This window comes from Budorcas taxicolor, chromosome 2, assembly GCF_023091745.1.
Source record: "Budorcas taxicolor isolate Tak-1 chromosome 2, Takin1.1, whole genome shotgun sequence".
Classification (NCBI taxonomy): domain Eukaryota; kingdom Metazoa; phylum Chordata; class Mammalia; order Artiodactyla; family Bovidae; genus Budorcas; species Budorcas taxicolor.
Window position 1 is genome coordinate 23,621,866 of NC_068911.1, and position 16,487 is coordinate 23,638,352.

Consider the following 16,487-nt stretch of genomic DNA (forward strand, 5'->3'; position numbering starts at 1 on the left):
TGGATCTCTCTCTGGTTGTCCTACAAAGAGTCTATTGAGCTTCTTGTATTAGCATATCCAAATCTTTCCTCAAATTTGGAAAATTTTTAGCTTTGCTTTTTCAAGTAAGTTCTCTGTCCCTTTCTTTTTTTGCCTTCTAGAATTTTCAGAATGTGTAGCTTGGTCTGTTTTATATTGTATGATAATTTCATTAGATTTTGTTCAGTTTTCTCCTTTCCCACCCCCCCCCCCCCCTTTTTCTGCTCCTCAAATTCAATAGCTTCAAGTATTATGTCTTCACATTTGCTGACTGTTCGTTTTCCTGCTCAAGTCTGCTGATGAATTCCTATGGTGAAGTTTTCAATTCAGTTTTGTATTTTTTAGCTTCAGAATTTTGTTTGGTTCTTTTAAAAATTTGTCTTTGCTGATATTCTTACCATATATGGCTTTCTTGACTTACTTCAGTATTTTGCTCATGTTTCCTTTAACTTAGTGAACACATTTAAGAGAGTTAAAGTCTTTGTCCCATAAATCCAAAGCTTGTGTTTTCTAGAGTTGGTTGAATGGAGCATGTGTCTGTTTATTTGTATAGCATGTGATTTTTTTTTTTTTTTTGACATCTGGGATTTGAAAAAAGTTGCATCCTAGTCTTTGCAGATTGTATCTCAGCAGAGAGAGAATTTACTAATCTGTCTGGCATAAAGGTTTAATTTTTCTCAGAACATTTCTGGGCATATATATCCTCTGGGCTTATGTATATGTTTTTCCTTCATCTCTTCACTATATATGGCTGCTTTTAAATGTATTAATATCCCTATGAATTTTACCTTTGTTCCCTTTTGGGACCCTAGATGTTCTACTGTACTGTGATACCCATAATATCTTGTCCCTGGTGCCTGCATGTCTGCAGTCCCCCTTGTAGTTTTCATATCCTGGCATCTATCACTGCTTTCAGCAACTTTAATATAATATCCAAACTATGGCACTGTTCTCATTTGAGCTCTGAGTCAAGTAAAACAAATTTAGTTCTTTGCACAGTTCTCAACTTGGCCTGAATGTTGAAAAAAATTCTACTCTTTTCACCCCAAAGGAGCAACCAGTAAATGCATAGCTTTCTACCAACTCAGTGTACTGTCCCAGAGAGGGTGATGGTGTAAAGATAAGCAAAAACACCACAGATACCCTTACAGTTTGCATGTAGCTTTTTTGACTGGGCATTCACTTGATTGTTGCAGACACTTCACCAGTTTCTATAAGAAGCTATTTTAGCTAAACTGTGTGTGTGTGTGTGTGTGTGTGTGTGTGTGTTTACTAGCTATTTCTATAGGACAAGAATTTTTAAAAATATATAAATTTATTTATTTTAATTGGAAGCTAATTACTTTACAATATTGTACTGGTTTTGCCATACATCAACATGAATCTGCCATGGGTGTACACGTGTTCCCCATCCTGAACCCCCCTCCCACCTCCCTCCCCGTACCATCCCTCTGAGTCATCCCAGTGTACCAGCCCCGAGCATCCTGTATCATGCATCAAACCTGGACTGGCAATTCATTTCATATATGATATTATACATGTTTCAATGCCATTCTCCCAAATCATCCCACCCTCTCCCTCTCCCACAGAGTCCAAAATACTGTTCTGTACATCTATGTCTCTTTTGCTGCCTCACATACAGGGTTATCATTACCATCTTTCTAGATTCCATATGTATGCATTAGTATACTGTATTGGTGTTTTTCTTTCTGGCTTACTTCACTCTGTATAATCAGCTCCAGTTTCATCCACCTCATAAGAACTGATTCAAATGTATTCTTTTTAATGGCTGAGTAATACTCCATTGTGTATATGTGCCACAGCTTTCTTATCCATTCATCTGCTGATGGACATCTAGGTTGCTTCCATGTCCTGGCTATTATAAACAGTGCTGCGATGAACATTGGGGTACACGTGTCTCTTTCAATTTTGGTTTCCTCGGTGTGTATGCCCAGCAGTGGGATTGCTGGGTCATAAGGCAGTTCTATTTCCAGTTTTTTAAGGAACCTACACACTGTTCTCCATAGTGGCTGTACTAGTTTGCATTCCCACCAACAGTGTAAGAGTGTTTGTTCCCTTTACTCCACACCCTCTTCAGCATTTATTGCTTGTAGACTTTTGGATAGCAGCCATTCTTACTGGCGTAAAATGGTACTTCATTGTGGTTTTGATTCGCATTTCTCTGATAATGAGTGATGTTGAGCATCTTTCCATGTGTTTGTTAGCCATCCATATGTCTTCTTTGGAGAAATGTCTGTTTAGTTCTTTGGCCCACTTTTTTGATTGAGTTGTTTATTTTTCTGGAATTGAGCTACAGGAGTTGCTTGTATATTTTTGAGATTAGTTCTTTGTCAGTTGCTTCATTTGCTATTATTTTCTCCCATTCTGAAGGCTGTCTTTTCACCTTGCTTATATTTTCCTTTGTTGTGCAGAAGCTTTCGATTTTAATTAGGTCCCATTTGTTTATTTTTGCTTTTATTTCCAATATTCTGGGAGGTGGATCATAGAGGATCCTGCTGCGATTTATGTTGGAGAGTGTTTTGCCTATGTTCTTCTCTAGGAATTTTATAGTTTCTTGTCTTATCTTTAATCCATTTTAAGTTTATTTTTGTGTATGTAGAACAAGAATTTGAGGCTTCTTAGCCTACTAATTTTCTCAAGAGCTACTCGAATAATTTTTAATTAAGACAACAGCAAGATGCTAGAGCTTCTCCAGTGGCTCAGGCAGTAAAGAATCTGCCTGCAGTATGGGAGACTTGGGTTCAATCCCTGGGTTGGGAAGAGCCCCTGGAGAAGGGCATGGCAACTCACTTCAGTATTCTTGCCTGGAGAATCCCCATGGACAGAGGAGCATGGTGGGCTACAGTCCATGGGGTCACAAAGAGTTGGACATGACTGAGTGACTAACCACAGCAGAGAAAGATGGTAAAAGGACTAACAAGAAGGAAGATTTAATTTGATCCTTATTATTAATATATCTCTGAAATATAGTCTTTTAATTTTTGTATCAACAATATAATGTAGTGAAAAAGAATAACATTTTGAATCGGGCAAATTCATTTTCTCTCTCTCTTCCCTCTTCTAAACAACTGTGTCATTTTTGATTAATAAGTGTTCATTTAGTCATCCAGTAATGGAGGAGAAAAAAATGTATGATTTACTGACAGGCTTTATGCCACCCAACCTATAATGTTTATCAACATACAATCAAGATAATGGTAGAATTAACCAACATCTCTGAATGCACTTTCACCTCTCACAATAGAACCTAAAAGATAAACCTGCTAAACTGCATAGGTAATATGTTAACATGAAGTAACACTGTTAACCAGATAGCAGCTGAAGGAAATACAAATGAATTACCTGGCAGGAAATGGTCAGTCTTGTAAAAGGACAGACTTGCCTCTTACTGGAATGATCTAGTGTAGTGTGAGTTAATATTATAATCTCTTAAAATCTAATCCCTGCTCTAATACATACTAGATGCATGAATTGTGGCGGCTCACTTAACATCTCCAAACCTTAGTGTCCCCAACTTTAGGAAATATTATTGTTATAGAAATAGACAATGCAAATACTTAGAAAAGTTCTTGCCAAAAGTACTTGTTCAGTACATATAATCGGTTACTATTACTACTTTACAAGTAAATAAGTTCTGAGTAGCCTGCCCATAAAGCTTTCAGCCATACTTGTTTACCCGTTTTTAGATGCGGCCAATCTAGATACATAACTTATGAGGAGTCTTTCAGGATTTAGGACCATCATACCACACTGTAAGACTGGTTTTATGTGAAATTCTGTGCTACATTTCACAAAAGAAAATATTTTGGTACTTGAGTCCATTCCTTAGAAGGTGAGGGCTTCCTTGATAGCTCAGTTAGTAAAGAATCTGCCTGCAATGCGGGAGACCTGGGTTTGATCCCTGGGTTGTGAAGATCCCCTGGAGAAGGGAAAGGCTATCCACTCCAGTATTCTGGCCTAGAGAATTCCATGGACTGTATAGTCCATAGGGTCACAAAAAGTTGGACACGACTGAGCGACTCTCACTCACTTTCACTTGGAAGGTGTAGGAAATGGCTGGTAGATGACCCATACTCCAGCACCTCCATTAATAATTAACTTTTGTAGCCAGTAATTTCAACTGATTGTTCTTGCATCTGGTTTAGTTGTCTTTACGAGATTACAAAAAATAAAAATAAAAATAACAAGTAACTAAATATTCCAGTTAAGACCTTTTTTGGAAAAACACAACAGGTCTTTACCTACTAGCAGTCATTTTTTTTTTTTTGAAGGAGACTTACCTTTTACTTCATGAAGTTTCTGTTTCTTAGCCTTTAGCAAGATCTCAAGATTTTTTACAAAATTCATAGTAAACTCAGAATTTCCAGAAATTGAGAAGGGCACAATTGTTTCACCATATTGTTTCAAATCCATTTCTCTCTCAAGTTCTTCACCTCTTGAAAACTCCACATCGCTCATCAAAAAATAAAAAATACCCAGGAGTGCTAGTATCTGCAGCAAGATCAAATTCCAGTTGCGCCAAGAGAACATTGCTCTTTTCATGAACATGGCAAAGAACTGCTGACTGTAAAGAGTCCACTGACAAGACAGAAGATGGCATTACAGCATCACAATGGTCACAATATTTAATGAAATTCATTAATATTTTAAATCTTATGATAGAGGATGTATACAAGTTTATAAATATACCCTTGAACAGAAAGAACATAACCATAGTTCACAGACTAGGTGACAAACAAGACTTCTTATTTGTATAATGTGTTGAATGCAAGGATTAATGCTTCCATCTAATTACACTGAAAACATCAAAAGGATCACTAACACATTCATAGTGTCTCTGACCAGAGCAACATCACATCTATCTTTCTTAGCCAATATTAAATTGTAATATTTCCAAATTCTTAGCCACTGACCACCAGAGAAGTCCCATCAATCAGTATTTTCTGAATGAAACAACTAGCATTTAGATGTTGTCACTGACTGGAAATAAGGTAAAGTTTAGAAGGATTCTTTTTCACATTGTTTTCTGACTTTTAAAAGATGGATTATTAGATATATTTTTGGATAACAGAATATAGTAATACAATTAATTTTTCTACACTATTCTGCAAATCTTTCATTGTCTGCATCTTTATAAGAAGGGGGAAATAAGGAAGAGTGGTATAGCAGAAATGTGCAAGCAGGGAGACGAGGAAAATTATATTTTAAAGGATCCAATTCATGGCAAACATTCCAAAGGTAATATTTTACTTGGTGTTAACTCATTAAAATGTCTCACAGAGAATTAAATTAAAGCATAAATACGTTAAATAATTTGTTTAAAGTCAAATAGCTAGTGAATAGAGCAGGAATTCCAGTTCTCTCTGGTTCAAAATTCCACACATTAGTTGTACAATATCAACTCTGCTTCACAACTGACTCATCAGCCCTCTCAGTGAAAGTATGCTTATGGGCAACTCTGAGAAATATATCACCCACATCAGAATCCCTAGTGTTTTGGGGGAACACTATAGGGAGTATTTAGTTAAGAGAACAAGGAAAGAAATGCTTGTCAGTCCAATGAAATTTCCCATGGTAATGAAGAAAGATACTGAATTGGGAGTAAATAGTTCACTAGGAAATATCAATTCATTTCAATTCATAAATTTAAATAGTTTTATGTACATGAATAGTGATAAGTTTTATAAGAAACTTTATCAACTCTGAGTGGACTAACAGTTCAAAACTGTGATAAGTGACTCTGAGGAATAATAATGGGAAGAGTAAAAATCTAATTCCTACTATCATATTTTACTTTCGAATTAAAAAACTAACTGAATTGTTTTACATACTACTCCTTACCTGAATTTCTTTGGCTAAGAACTCAAACTCTACTTTTAATTCAATATTAAAATGAAATATTATAACTTTTATCCCATACAAATATATACAAAATTATATTCTTAGTGAAGTTGCTCACCCCAGTATTAAATGTAATATTAGAGTGCTCATTCAAGTTGGAGGGAAAATGTGATCTCTCAAAATTTCTAGGGACATTCATATTCTGATTTATGTCTTCACTTTCATCTTCACTTTTTAGGGTCTGCAAAATCGGATTATTCGATTGACTGACCCTACACACATAGAAAAAGAAAAATTATTTTAACCAGAATAGTGGTTTCTAAATACATAGTTCATCATAAATTTTCAAAAATTGAGTCAAAAATTTAAAAAAAATCACTGGCTAGAAGTTGTTAAATCTGTAAAAACTGATATTGATAATATATAGAAGTTTTATTTTCATAATGCTTCTAAGCTTATTTCAGAAAAATTAAACTAAAGAGGCTCTTTAGTTCTTCTTCACTTTCTGCCATAAGGGTGGTGTCATCTGCATATCTGATGTTATTGATATTTCTCCTGGAAATCTTGATTCCAGCTTGTGCTTCATCCAGCCCAGCATTTTGCATCATGTACTCTGCATATAAGTTATATAAGTAGAGTGACAATATACAGCCTTGATGTACTCCTTTCCCAATTTGAAACCAGCCTGTTTTTCCATGACTTGTTCTAACTGTTGCTTCTTGACTTGCATACAGGTTTCTCAGGAGACAAGTAAGGTGGTCTGGTATTCCCATCTCTTTAAGAATTTTCCATAGTTTGTTGTAATCCACACAGTCAAAGGTTTTGGCATAGTCAATAAAGCAGAAGTAGATGTTTCTCTGGAGCTCTCTTGTTTTTCCTATGATCCAATGGACGTTGGCAATTTGATCTCTGGTTCCTCTGCCTTTTGTAAATCCAGCTTGAACATCTGGAAGTTCATGATTCACATACTGTTAAAGTCTGGCTTGGAGAATTTTGAGCATTACTTTGCTAGAGTGTGAGATGAGTGCATTTGTGTGATAGTTTGAGCATTCTGTGGCATTGCCTTCCTTTGGGATTGGAATGAAAACTGACTTTTTCAGTCCTGTGGCAACTGCTGAGTTTTCCAGATTTGCTGGCATATTGAGTCCAGCACTATTAACAGCACCATATTTTAGGATTTTCCATCAAGTCCACTAGCTTTGTTCGAGGTAATGTTTCCTAAGGTCAACTTTACTTCACACTCTGGGATGTCTGACTCTAGGTGAGTGACCACACCAAAATGGTTATTCAAGTCATTAAGACCTTTTTTGTATATTTACTGTGTATTCTTGCCACCTCTTCTTAATCTGTTCTGCTTCTGTTAGTTTCTGTCTTTTATTGTGACCATTTTTGCATGAAATTTTCCCCTTGGTATCTCTAATTTTCTGAAGAGATCTCTAGTCTTTCCCATTCTATTGTTTTCCTCTCTATCTTTGCAATGTTCATTTAAGAAAGGCTTTCTTATCTCTCCTTGCAATTCTTTGGAATACTGCATTCAGTTAGGTGTCTTTCCCTTTCTCCTTTGTCTTTCATTTCTATCCTTTTCTCAGCTATTTATAAGCCCTCCTTAGAAAACCACTTTGTCTTCTTGCATTTTTTTTCCTTTGGGATGGTTTTGGTCACCTCCTCCTGTACAATGTCACAAACCTCCGTCCATTGTTCTTCAGGTACTCTGCCTACCAGATCTAATCCCTTGAATCTATTTGTTACCTTCACTGTAATCATAAGTGATTTGATTTAGATCATACCTGAATAGTCTTTGTTCTTCCTTACTTTCTTCAATTTAAGCTTGAATTTTGCAATAATGATCTGAGCCATAGTCAGCTCCCGGTCTTATTTTTGCTGACTGTATATAATTTCTCCATCTTCTGCTGCAACCTAGATAATCCATCTAATTTCAATATTAACTATCTAGTGATATCCATGTGTGGAGTCATCTCTTGTGTTGTTGGAAGAGAGTGTTTGCTGTGGCCAGTTTGTTCTTTTGGCAAAATTTTGTTAGCCTTTGTCCTTCTTCATTTTGTACTCCAAGGCCAAACTTGCCTGTTACTCCAGGTACTTCGTGAATTCCTGCTTTTACATTTCAGTCCCCTATGAGAAAAAATCCATGTGGTCATTTTCATTAGTTTTCTGTGATTGTGGTTTTCATTCCGGAAGCTATGAGATTGCAGTTCTTGCTTCTTCTGTCTTCTCTCTTTGCTCTAGGCCAGTACTAACAATTCTACCCACAAAATACACAGACATTCAATTGTAATCCCAAAGTTTCAAATAATCTTATGAAATATTCCTCTGCTCTAGGTATTCAGTACCTGGATTTAGTTTTTTGTGCAGTTTCCTAGTCTCATTTTTTTTTTCATTGAGTATCCTGCTTCCTAACTCTCTGAACTGATATTCTCACTCTAGTTCCATGAGTCACAGCAGCCTTAGCACATCAGGCAAGCAATGTACATAAACTGATATGTTTGTGATTCATAGAAGATAATCATAGCTAACAATCCATTACTACTTCAATTATTCTAGCTCCACACATGATGGGTCTTGCTTTCAAAATGAAATCTGATTTTAAGGAAAATAAATTTTTTTTCTACTCTCTTGCTCCCATGCATCATTACTTACCTAATGAAAACCTCTTCCATTGTAGTGATGGAGATACCAAAGCTAGCAATACCCAACTCTTCCTGTCTGTCTTCCATTTCAGTAAATAGATCTTTAAACCTAGGAGAAGAAGGTGAAGGAGCTAGTACTGGGAAGGTGATTTTCGCATTAATATTTTTGTTGCCTTCAACAGTGGGGGAAAATGTAGTTTATCCTTCGCTGCAATGCTGATCATAGTTTCCATGGTAGGTGATAAATCAGGAATGTGGAATATTCCTGGAATATACACGTATGACTATCACCACCAAAGCTATAGACATACCCATCACCTCCCATAATTTCCTCTCATCCTTTTTATTATTTTTTGTTTTTGTGGTAAAAACACATAATCTGAGATCCATTCTCTCAGTGTAAATATTCAGTTCAGTTCAGTTCACTCACTCAATTGTGTCTGACTCTTTGCGACCCCATGAATTGCAGCACACCAGGCCTCCCTGTCCATCACCAACTCCCGGAGTTCGCCCAGACTCACGTCCATCGAATCAGTGATGCCATCCAGCCATCTCATCCTCTGTCGTCCCCTTTTCCTCCTGCCCCCAATCCCTCCCAGCATCAGAATCTTTTCCAATGAGTCAACTCTTTGCATGAGGTGGCCAAACTACTGGAGCTTCAGCTTTAGCATCATTCCTTCCAAAGAAATCCCAGGGCTGCTCCCCTTCAGAATGGACTGGTTGGATCTCCTTGCAGTCCAAGGGACTCTCAAGAGTTTTCTCCAACATCACAATTCAAAAGCATCAATTCTTCGGCACTCAGCTTTCTTCACAGTCCAACTCTCAGATCCATACCTGACCACTGGAAAAACCATAGCCTTGACTAGACAGACCTTTGTTGGCAAAGTAATGTCTCTGCTTTTGAATATGCTATCTAGGTTGGTCATAACTTTTCTTCCCAGGAGTAAGCATCTTTTAATTTCATGGCTTCAATCACCATCTGCAGTGATTTTGGAGCCCCCCAAATTAAAGTCTGACACTGTTTCCCCATCTATTTGCCATCAAGTGATGGGACCAGATGCCATGATCTTCATTTTCTGAATGTTGAGCTTTAAGCCAACATTTTCACTCTCCTCTTTCACTTTCATCAAGAGGCTTTTGAGTTCCTCTTCACTTTCTGCCATAAGGGTGGTGTCATCTGCATATCTGAGGTTATTGATATTTCTCCTGGCAATTTTGATTCCAGCTTGAGCTTCTTCCAGGCCAGCATTTCTTATTATGTACTCTGCATATAAGTTAAATAAGCAGAGTGACAATATACAGCCTTAACATACTTCTTTCCCTATCTGGAACTAGTCTGTTGTTCCATGTCCAGTTCTGACTGTTGCTTCCTGACTTGCATACAGGTTTCTCAAGAGGCAGATCAGGTGGTCTGGTATTCCCATCTCTTTCAGAATTTTCCACAGTTTATTGTGATCCGCACAGTCAAAGGCTTTGGCATAGTCAATAAATTTATTATTAAGTATGCAATATTGTTATATGTAGGCACTATGGCGTATAGTTGATCTCCAAAACTTATTTATCTTTCATAAACCGAAATTTTGAATAAACTGAACATCAACTCCCTGTTTCCCCCTCCTTCATTCATCAGCTCTAGCAACCACAATTCTACTCTCTGCTATTATGAATTTGACCATTTTAGATTCCATGATACAGGTGAGATCATACAGTGTTTGTTTTTGTGTGTCTGTTTTATATTACTTAGCATAGTGTCCTCTAGGTCCATCCATTCATGCTGTCACAAAAGACAGGATTTACTTCTTTTTAAAAGTTGAATTATATTCCATTGTTTATACATTTATTTTCTCTTTATTCATTTGTAGGTGGACATTTAGGATGTTTTCGTATCTTGCCTATTGTGAATAATGCTGCAATGAGCTTGGGAGTACAGGTGTTCCTCTGAGATCCTGATTTCAATTCTTTTGATAAATACCCAGAAATGAGATTGCTGGATCATGCGTGGTAGTTTTATTTTTCACTTTTTGAGAAATCTCTGTGCTTTTTTCCTACACAGCAAAATCTTAAGCAATACATAGTAAATGCAACTCTTAAAAGCAATTATATAGAGAAAGATTGTGAGAACAGTTTTGTGGTCTTTGTACATTTGTTCACACAGATATCGGAGAAGGCAATGGCACCCGACTCCAGTACTCTTGCCTGGAAAACCCCATGGGTGGAGGAGCCTGGTAGGCTGCAGTCCATGGGGTCGCCAAGAGTCAGACATGACTGAACGCCTTCATTTTCACTTTTCACTTTCATGCACTGGAGAAGGAAATGGCAACCCACTCCAGTGTTCTTGCCTGGAGAATCCCAGGGACGGGGGAGCCTGGTGGGCTGCTGTTTATGGGGTCGCACAGTCGGACACGACTGAAGTGACTTAGCAGTAGCAGTCACATAGATATAATAGCAGACTCAAGCCCCCATAAGTCTGAAGAAGAAAAAAATTTATAATGAATCAGTCAAGCATTATTATTAGCATTGTCCTTTTTATGATTTAAAATGTAGTAAATTAAAATGTTTGAAGCTCCAATATTTTGGCTACTTGATGTGAAGTGCCAACTCATTGGAAAAGACCCTGATGGTGGAAAAGACTGAAGGCAAAAGGAGAAGGGGAAGCAGAGGATGGGATGGTTAGGTAGCATCACCAAGTGAATGGACAAGAATTTGAGCAAACTCCAGGAAATAGTGCAGGACAGAGGAGGTTGGTGTGCTACAGTCCGTGGGGTTGCAGAGTCAGACACAACTTAACAACTGAACAACAACAACAAAATTCAATTGGGATATCAAGATGGCAGGGTAGGAGGGTGCAGCACTCACATTTCCCCAGAAACACATCAAAAATATACATACATGTGAAACAATTCTCACAAAAACTAACTAGAAACTGGCAGAACTCCAGTCAACCAATGTTTGCAACTAAAGCTGCAAGAAAGATCTCCATGTAACCAGGTAGGATGGAGAAAAGGCATTAAGTCAGGGTCTTTGCCCCTGGGAGCAATCTATAAGAAGAAAATCAACACAGCCAGACCCTTTCCCTGAGGAGTAAAGAGTCTGGGCATATCAATCCTGTGGAGGAAATGGGCCCCCTTACCAGCTGGGAAAACTGCTAAGAGAGATAGATGGGCTAGAGATGCCTAGCTCCCTAAGAGTGTATACATGTTGGCTTACTGACAATCAAGGCAGAAACAGCCTTGCACTGGAGGCTGCTGCCTCATTGCACTTTACAATTTTAAGGGAGAAACAATTGACCCTGCTCATTGCACACCACAGCCTTGTTCAAGTTCTGTGCAGAGACCCAGTCTAGCTCTGCAGAAACTGACCAGGGTGCTTGGGGTGTGAAACAGGCCAAGTTGTGGAGGCCTTTGTCAGCAGATGTGGCAATGGGGGATATTGTCAATGTGCACAGAGGGCAGTTCCACAGGAGCTTGCAGTGATAAGTGCTAAATCTCAGGCAAACAGACCCTGGGAGAGGAATTAATATAGCTCTGCAGAGACAGCCCAGAAAGCCTGGGGGTGTGAATCAAGTGAAATGGCAATAAACATTGTCATTGCATAGGAGTACATAGTAGTTTGTCTCCCATTGAGGGCACTCCAGTTCAGCTTAGCATGAGATGTGGGGCAGAGAGGTCCTGAGAAAAGTATGCCACAGAGGCAGTCCGGATCAGGTGAAAGCACAGCCACCTCAATTCATACAGCCACAGTGTCCCAACACCCAGTCACAGCCTTGTGCTAGATCTGAGACGAACACAACAGAGGAATGGATAGGCATCACATAGAGCCTCTGTGATTTCATGGGCTTCACATGCTTCAACAACCACCTTATTTAGGGCAGAGCTCACACTCAAGGGCAATGGAGCCATATCAAACCTGACACTCAGGACTTCAAATACAAAAACAACTGAGGGGCAGACTCTGCCCCTGATAGGGTAGCAATAGTCACAGAGCAAAGAGGAAACCCCACCTTACATCTTGCACAGACTTTAAATCTCCCAACACCAACCACACCCCGTATCAAGGAGATAAATGTCAGCACACTGGGCTCAGTGTCCATACCAAAACCAGTACTAACACAAAAATATTGGACACACACAGTTTGCACAAGTATACTCCCATATAAGAACAACCCTTGAAGTTGAAAGTGTGCCGTATGTGCTATTCTCAGTTGCTTCCATTGTATCCAGCTCTTTGTGACCCCATGGATCATGGCCCACCTGACTCCTCTGTCTATGGGATTTTCCTGGCAAGAATACCTCAAGTTCACAGTAGGTAACTGTTTCTCATAAATTCATAGAGACAGAGAAAGTCAAATAAAATAAAGTCAGAGGAACTACTCCCAATTAAAAAGAAAATGAGAAATACCCTGAAAGAACAAATAATGAAACAGTGTTCACCAGTTAACTAAAACCAAAAAGAAGTAATAAAAATGCTAACCAAATTAAGAAAAGCTATTGATACAAATGCAGATCACTATAAAAAGGAACTGGAAAATATAAAGGTGAACCAATCAAAAATTGACAATTCAACTGCTTAAATAAAAACCAATCTGGAAGCAATGAATATTCACAAAATAACATAGAAGAATGAATATGTGATTCAGGAGAGACAATGATTGAAGTCACCCAATCAGAACAGAAGACAGATTAATAAAAAATGTTAAAGCAACATATAATATCTAGGGGATAATAAAAATTATGCCAGCCTGTGCATAATAGGGGTTCCAGAAGAAGAAAAGAGAGACATGGGTACTAAAAATGTACTTGAAGAAATTATGGCTAAAAACTTCTCAAACTTAAGTAAGAAAACAGACATCCAGGTACAGGATGCACAGTGTTGCAAAACGATGAACCCTAAAAGACTCACATTGAGAAATATCATATTTAAAATGGCAAAAGCAAAAGATAAAGAGAAAATTCTAAAGGCAGCAAGAGAAAATTAAGAATCATCTACAAGGGAGACTCCATGAAGCTATTGGTTGATATTTCTACAGAAACTTTGCAGACCAGAAGGGAGTGGCATGATATAATCAAAGACCTGAAAGAGAAAACCTCACAACTTAAGTACCCAAAAAGATTATCATTTAGAATAGAAGAAAAGATAAAAAATTTCCTTAGACAATCAGAAACTAAAAGAATTCAGCAGTACTAAACCTACAATAAAAGAAATATTGAAAAGTCTTCTGTAAATAAAGATAAACAAGAATCTACAGGAAAAAACAATCACAATAATAAAGGCAAACAAATAAAAAGAATGAAGATTACTAAAGTAAACCAAAGTATAGATTAAAAAATAAAACAAAATTCAAAAAATTTAAATGAATTATAACTACAATTAACAATAAAAAGACAAACATGAAAATAGGACATAAATGATAAAATCTGGAGGAAGGGAGTAGAAAAACATATATCTTTTAGAATGCACTTTATTTTGAATGACAATCTTTTTAAAGCAAGTAGATACACTTGTAGATCAACATACTTGATTTTCATTGATTTCAACCACAAATAAATGATATACATTAGATTCATAAAAACCAAACTCAATCATATTACAGAAGAAAATTATCAAGCCAAAAATGAGAAAAACAAAAAGAAGACAATGTGAACAAAGAAAAACTGTAAAAACAACTGGAAAAGAAAGATTTAAATGGCTGTAAGTACATGATGCTGCTGCCGCTGCTGCTGCTAAGTCACTTCAGTCGTGTCCGACTCTGTGTGACCCCATAGACAGCAGCCCACTAGGCTCCTCTGTCTCTGGGGTTCTCCAGGCAAGAATACTGGAGTGGGTTGCCATTTCCTTCTCCAGGAGATCTTCCCGACCCAGGGATCGAACCCAGGCCTCCCACATTGCAGGCAGACGCTTTAACCTCTGCATACCTATCAATAATTACTTTAAAGTCAATGGACTAAATCCTCTTATCAAATGATATAGTGTAATAGATGGGATAAAAACCAAGAACTTACAATATGCTGCCTAGAAAAGATTCACTTCAGGGCAAAAACACATATACTGAAAGTGAGGGGATAGAAAAAGATGTTTCAAACAAATGGAAATTACAGGAAAGCAGGGATAGCAATACACATATCAAAAAAATAGACTTTAACACAAAGGACATGAAGAAAGACAAAAAAGAACATTATATAATGATGAAGAAGCCAGTACACTCATCAACATACATGCATATAGGTGCACCTTAAATATTTAAAATAAGTATAATAAATTCTAACAGACATAGAGAGGTGGACAATAATACAATAATAGTAGGAGACTTTAATACCTCATTGACATCAATGGACAGATAACCTAGACAGAAAAGTAACAAGGCAACAGAGGTCCTAAATGACAAAATAGATCCATTGGAGTTGATATCTACAGGGCACTACACAATCTCCCCAAAATATAACAAAAACCAGAATACAAATTCTTTTCAAGTGGAAATGAATGATCTAAGATAATATCACAAAACAAGCTTCAACAAATTTAAAAGGATAGAAATTATTTCAAGCCTTTTTTATGACCACAGAGGTGTGAAACTAGAAATCAACCACAGAAAGTAAAACAGGAGTAGAACAAACAGCTGGAGATCAAACCTGCTACTAAAAAAACAAGAAGGTCAATGGTAAAATCAAAGAAGATATCAGAAAAAAAAACTCAAGGAAATGAAAATACAACCTTACAACATCTATGGGATATAGCAAAAGGACTTCTAATGGGGAATTTTATAGTCATTAAGGCCCTTCTTGGGAAGAAACATTTCAAATAAACAATATTATCCCCCACCTAGTGGAATTAGAAAAAGAAGAACAAACAAAACCTAAAGTTGGCAGAAGGGAGGAAATAATAAAGATGAGAAAGGAAATAGGATAGAGATTAAAAATAGAAAAAATCAATAAATCTAAGTATTGCTTGTTTGAAAAGATAAACAAAATTGATAAACTTCTGGCAGATCTCACCAAGAAGAAAAGAGAGAGGATTGAAATAAACAAAATAAGAAATGAAAGAGGAGAAGTAAAAACCGATACCATAGAAATACAAAAACATTTTTAAGAGAATATTACAGTTATTTGGCAACAAATTAGATGATCTAGAACAAAGGGACAAGTTTATAGAAATATGTTGTTCTTGTTGCATAGCTGCTAAGTCATATCTGACTCTTTTACAACCCCATGGACTGTAGACCCCTAAGCTCCTCTGTCCATGGGATTTTCCAGACAAGAATATCAGTGGGATGCCGTTTCCTTCTCCAGGGGACCTTCCCGGTCTAGGGATCAAGCCTGTATCTCATGCATTGGCAAGTGGATTCTTCATCACTGAGCCACCTTGGAAGCCCTTGTAGCAATATACAGCCTGCCAAAACTGAGTCCAGAAGAAACAGAAAATTTGAGCAGACCAACTATCAGAAATGAAACTGAATATGTAATTTTAAAACAATGGTCCAGGACCAGATGCCTTCACTGAAGAATTCCATGAAAAACATAAAAAAGAGCTTACACCTATCCTGCTTTAATTATTCCAAAAAATTGAAGAGGAAGGAAAACTGCAAAATTATTTCCATGAAGCCACTGTCACTCTATTACCCAAAAGAGACAAAGACACTATACCTACACATTTGACAAGTCAATATCTTTGATGAATATAAATGCAAATATCCTCTACAAAATGTTGCAAACTGAATGCAACAGTACATAAAAAGAATCAAACAGAATGATCAACTGGACGATTCCAAGGTTCACAAGAATGGTTCAACACATACAAATCAGTGTGATACACCACATTAACAAAAGGAAAGACAAAAATACATGGTCATCTCAGTAGACTCATAAAGAGCTTTTCATAAAATTCAACATCTGTTCATGATAAGAACTCTCACCAAAGTGGATATAGAGGGAAGATGTCTTAACAAAATAAAAGCCATTTATGACAAAC

The 16,487-nt window shown here is 37.2% G+C and overlaps 1 protein-coding gene across 1 annotated transcript in view; it reads right to left on the bottom strand.

The window, feature by feature from the left end:
- Positions 1-16,487, bottom strand: part of LOC128060038 (phospholipid-transporting ATPase ABCA3-like) — a 212,443-nt gene that overhangs the window by 97,694 nt on the left and 98,262 nt on the right. Inside the window, exons 13-15 of the mRNA XM_052652249.1 lie at positions 8,536-8,634; positions 5,999-6,152; positions 4,320-4,617 (exon numbers count right to left, since the gene is read on the bottom strand). Of these exons, the coding sequence (XP_052508209.1) occupies positions 4,320-4,617; positions 5,999-6,152; positions 8,536-8,634 (551 nt within the window). The remainder of the gene's footprint in view (positions 1-4,319; positions 4,618-5,998; positions 6,153-8,535; positions 8,635-16,487) is intronic.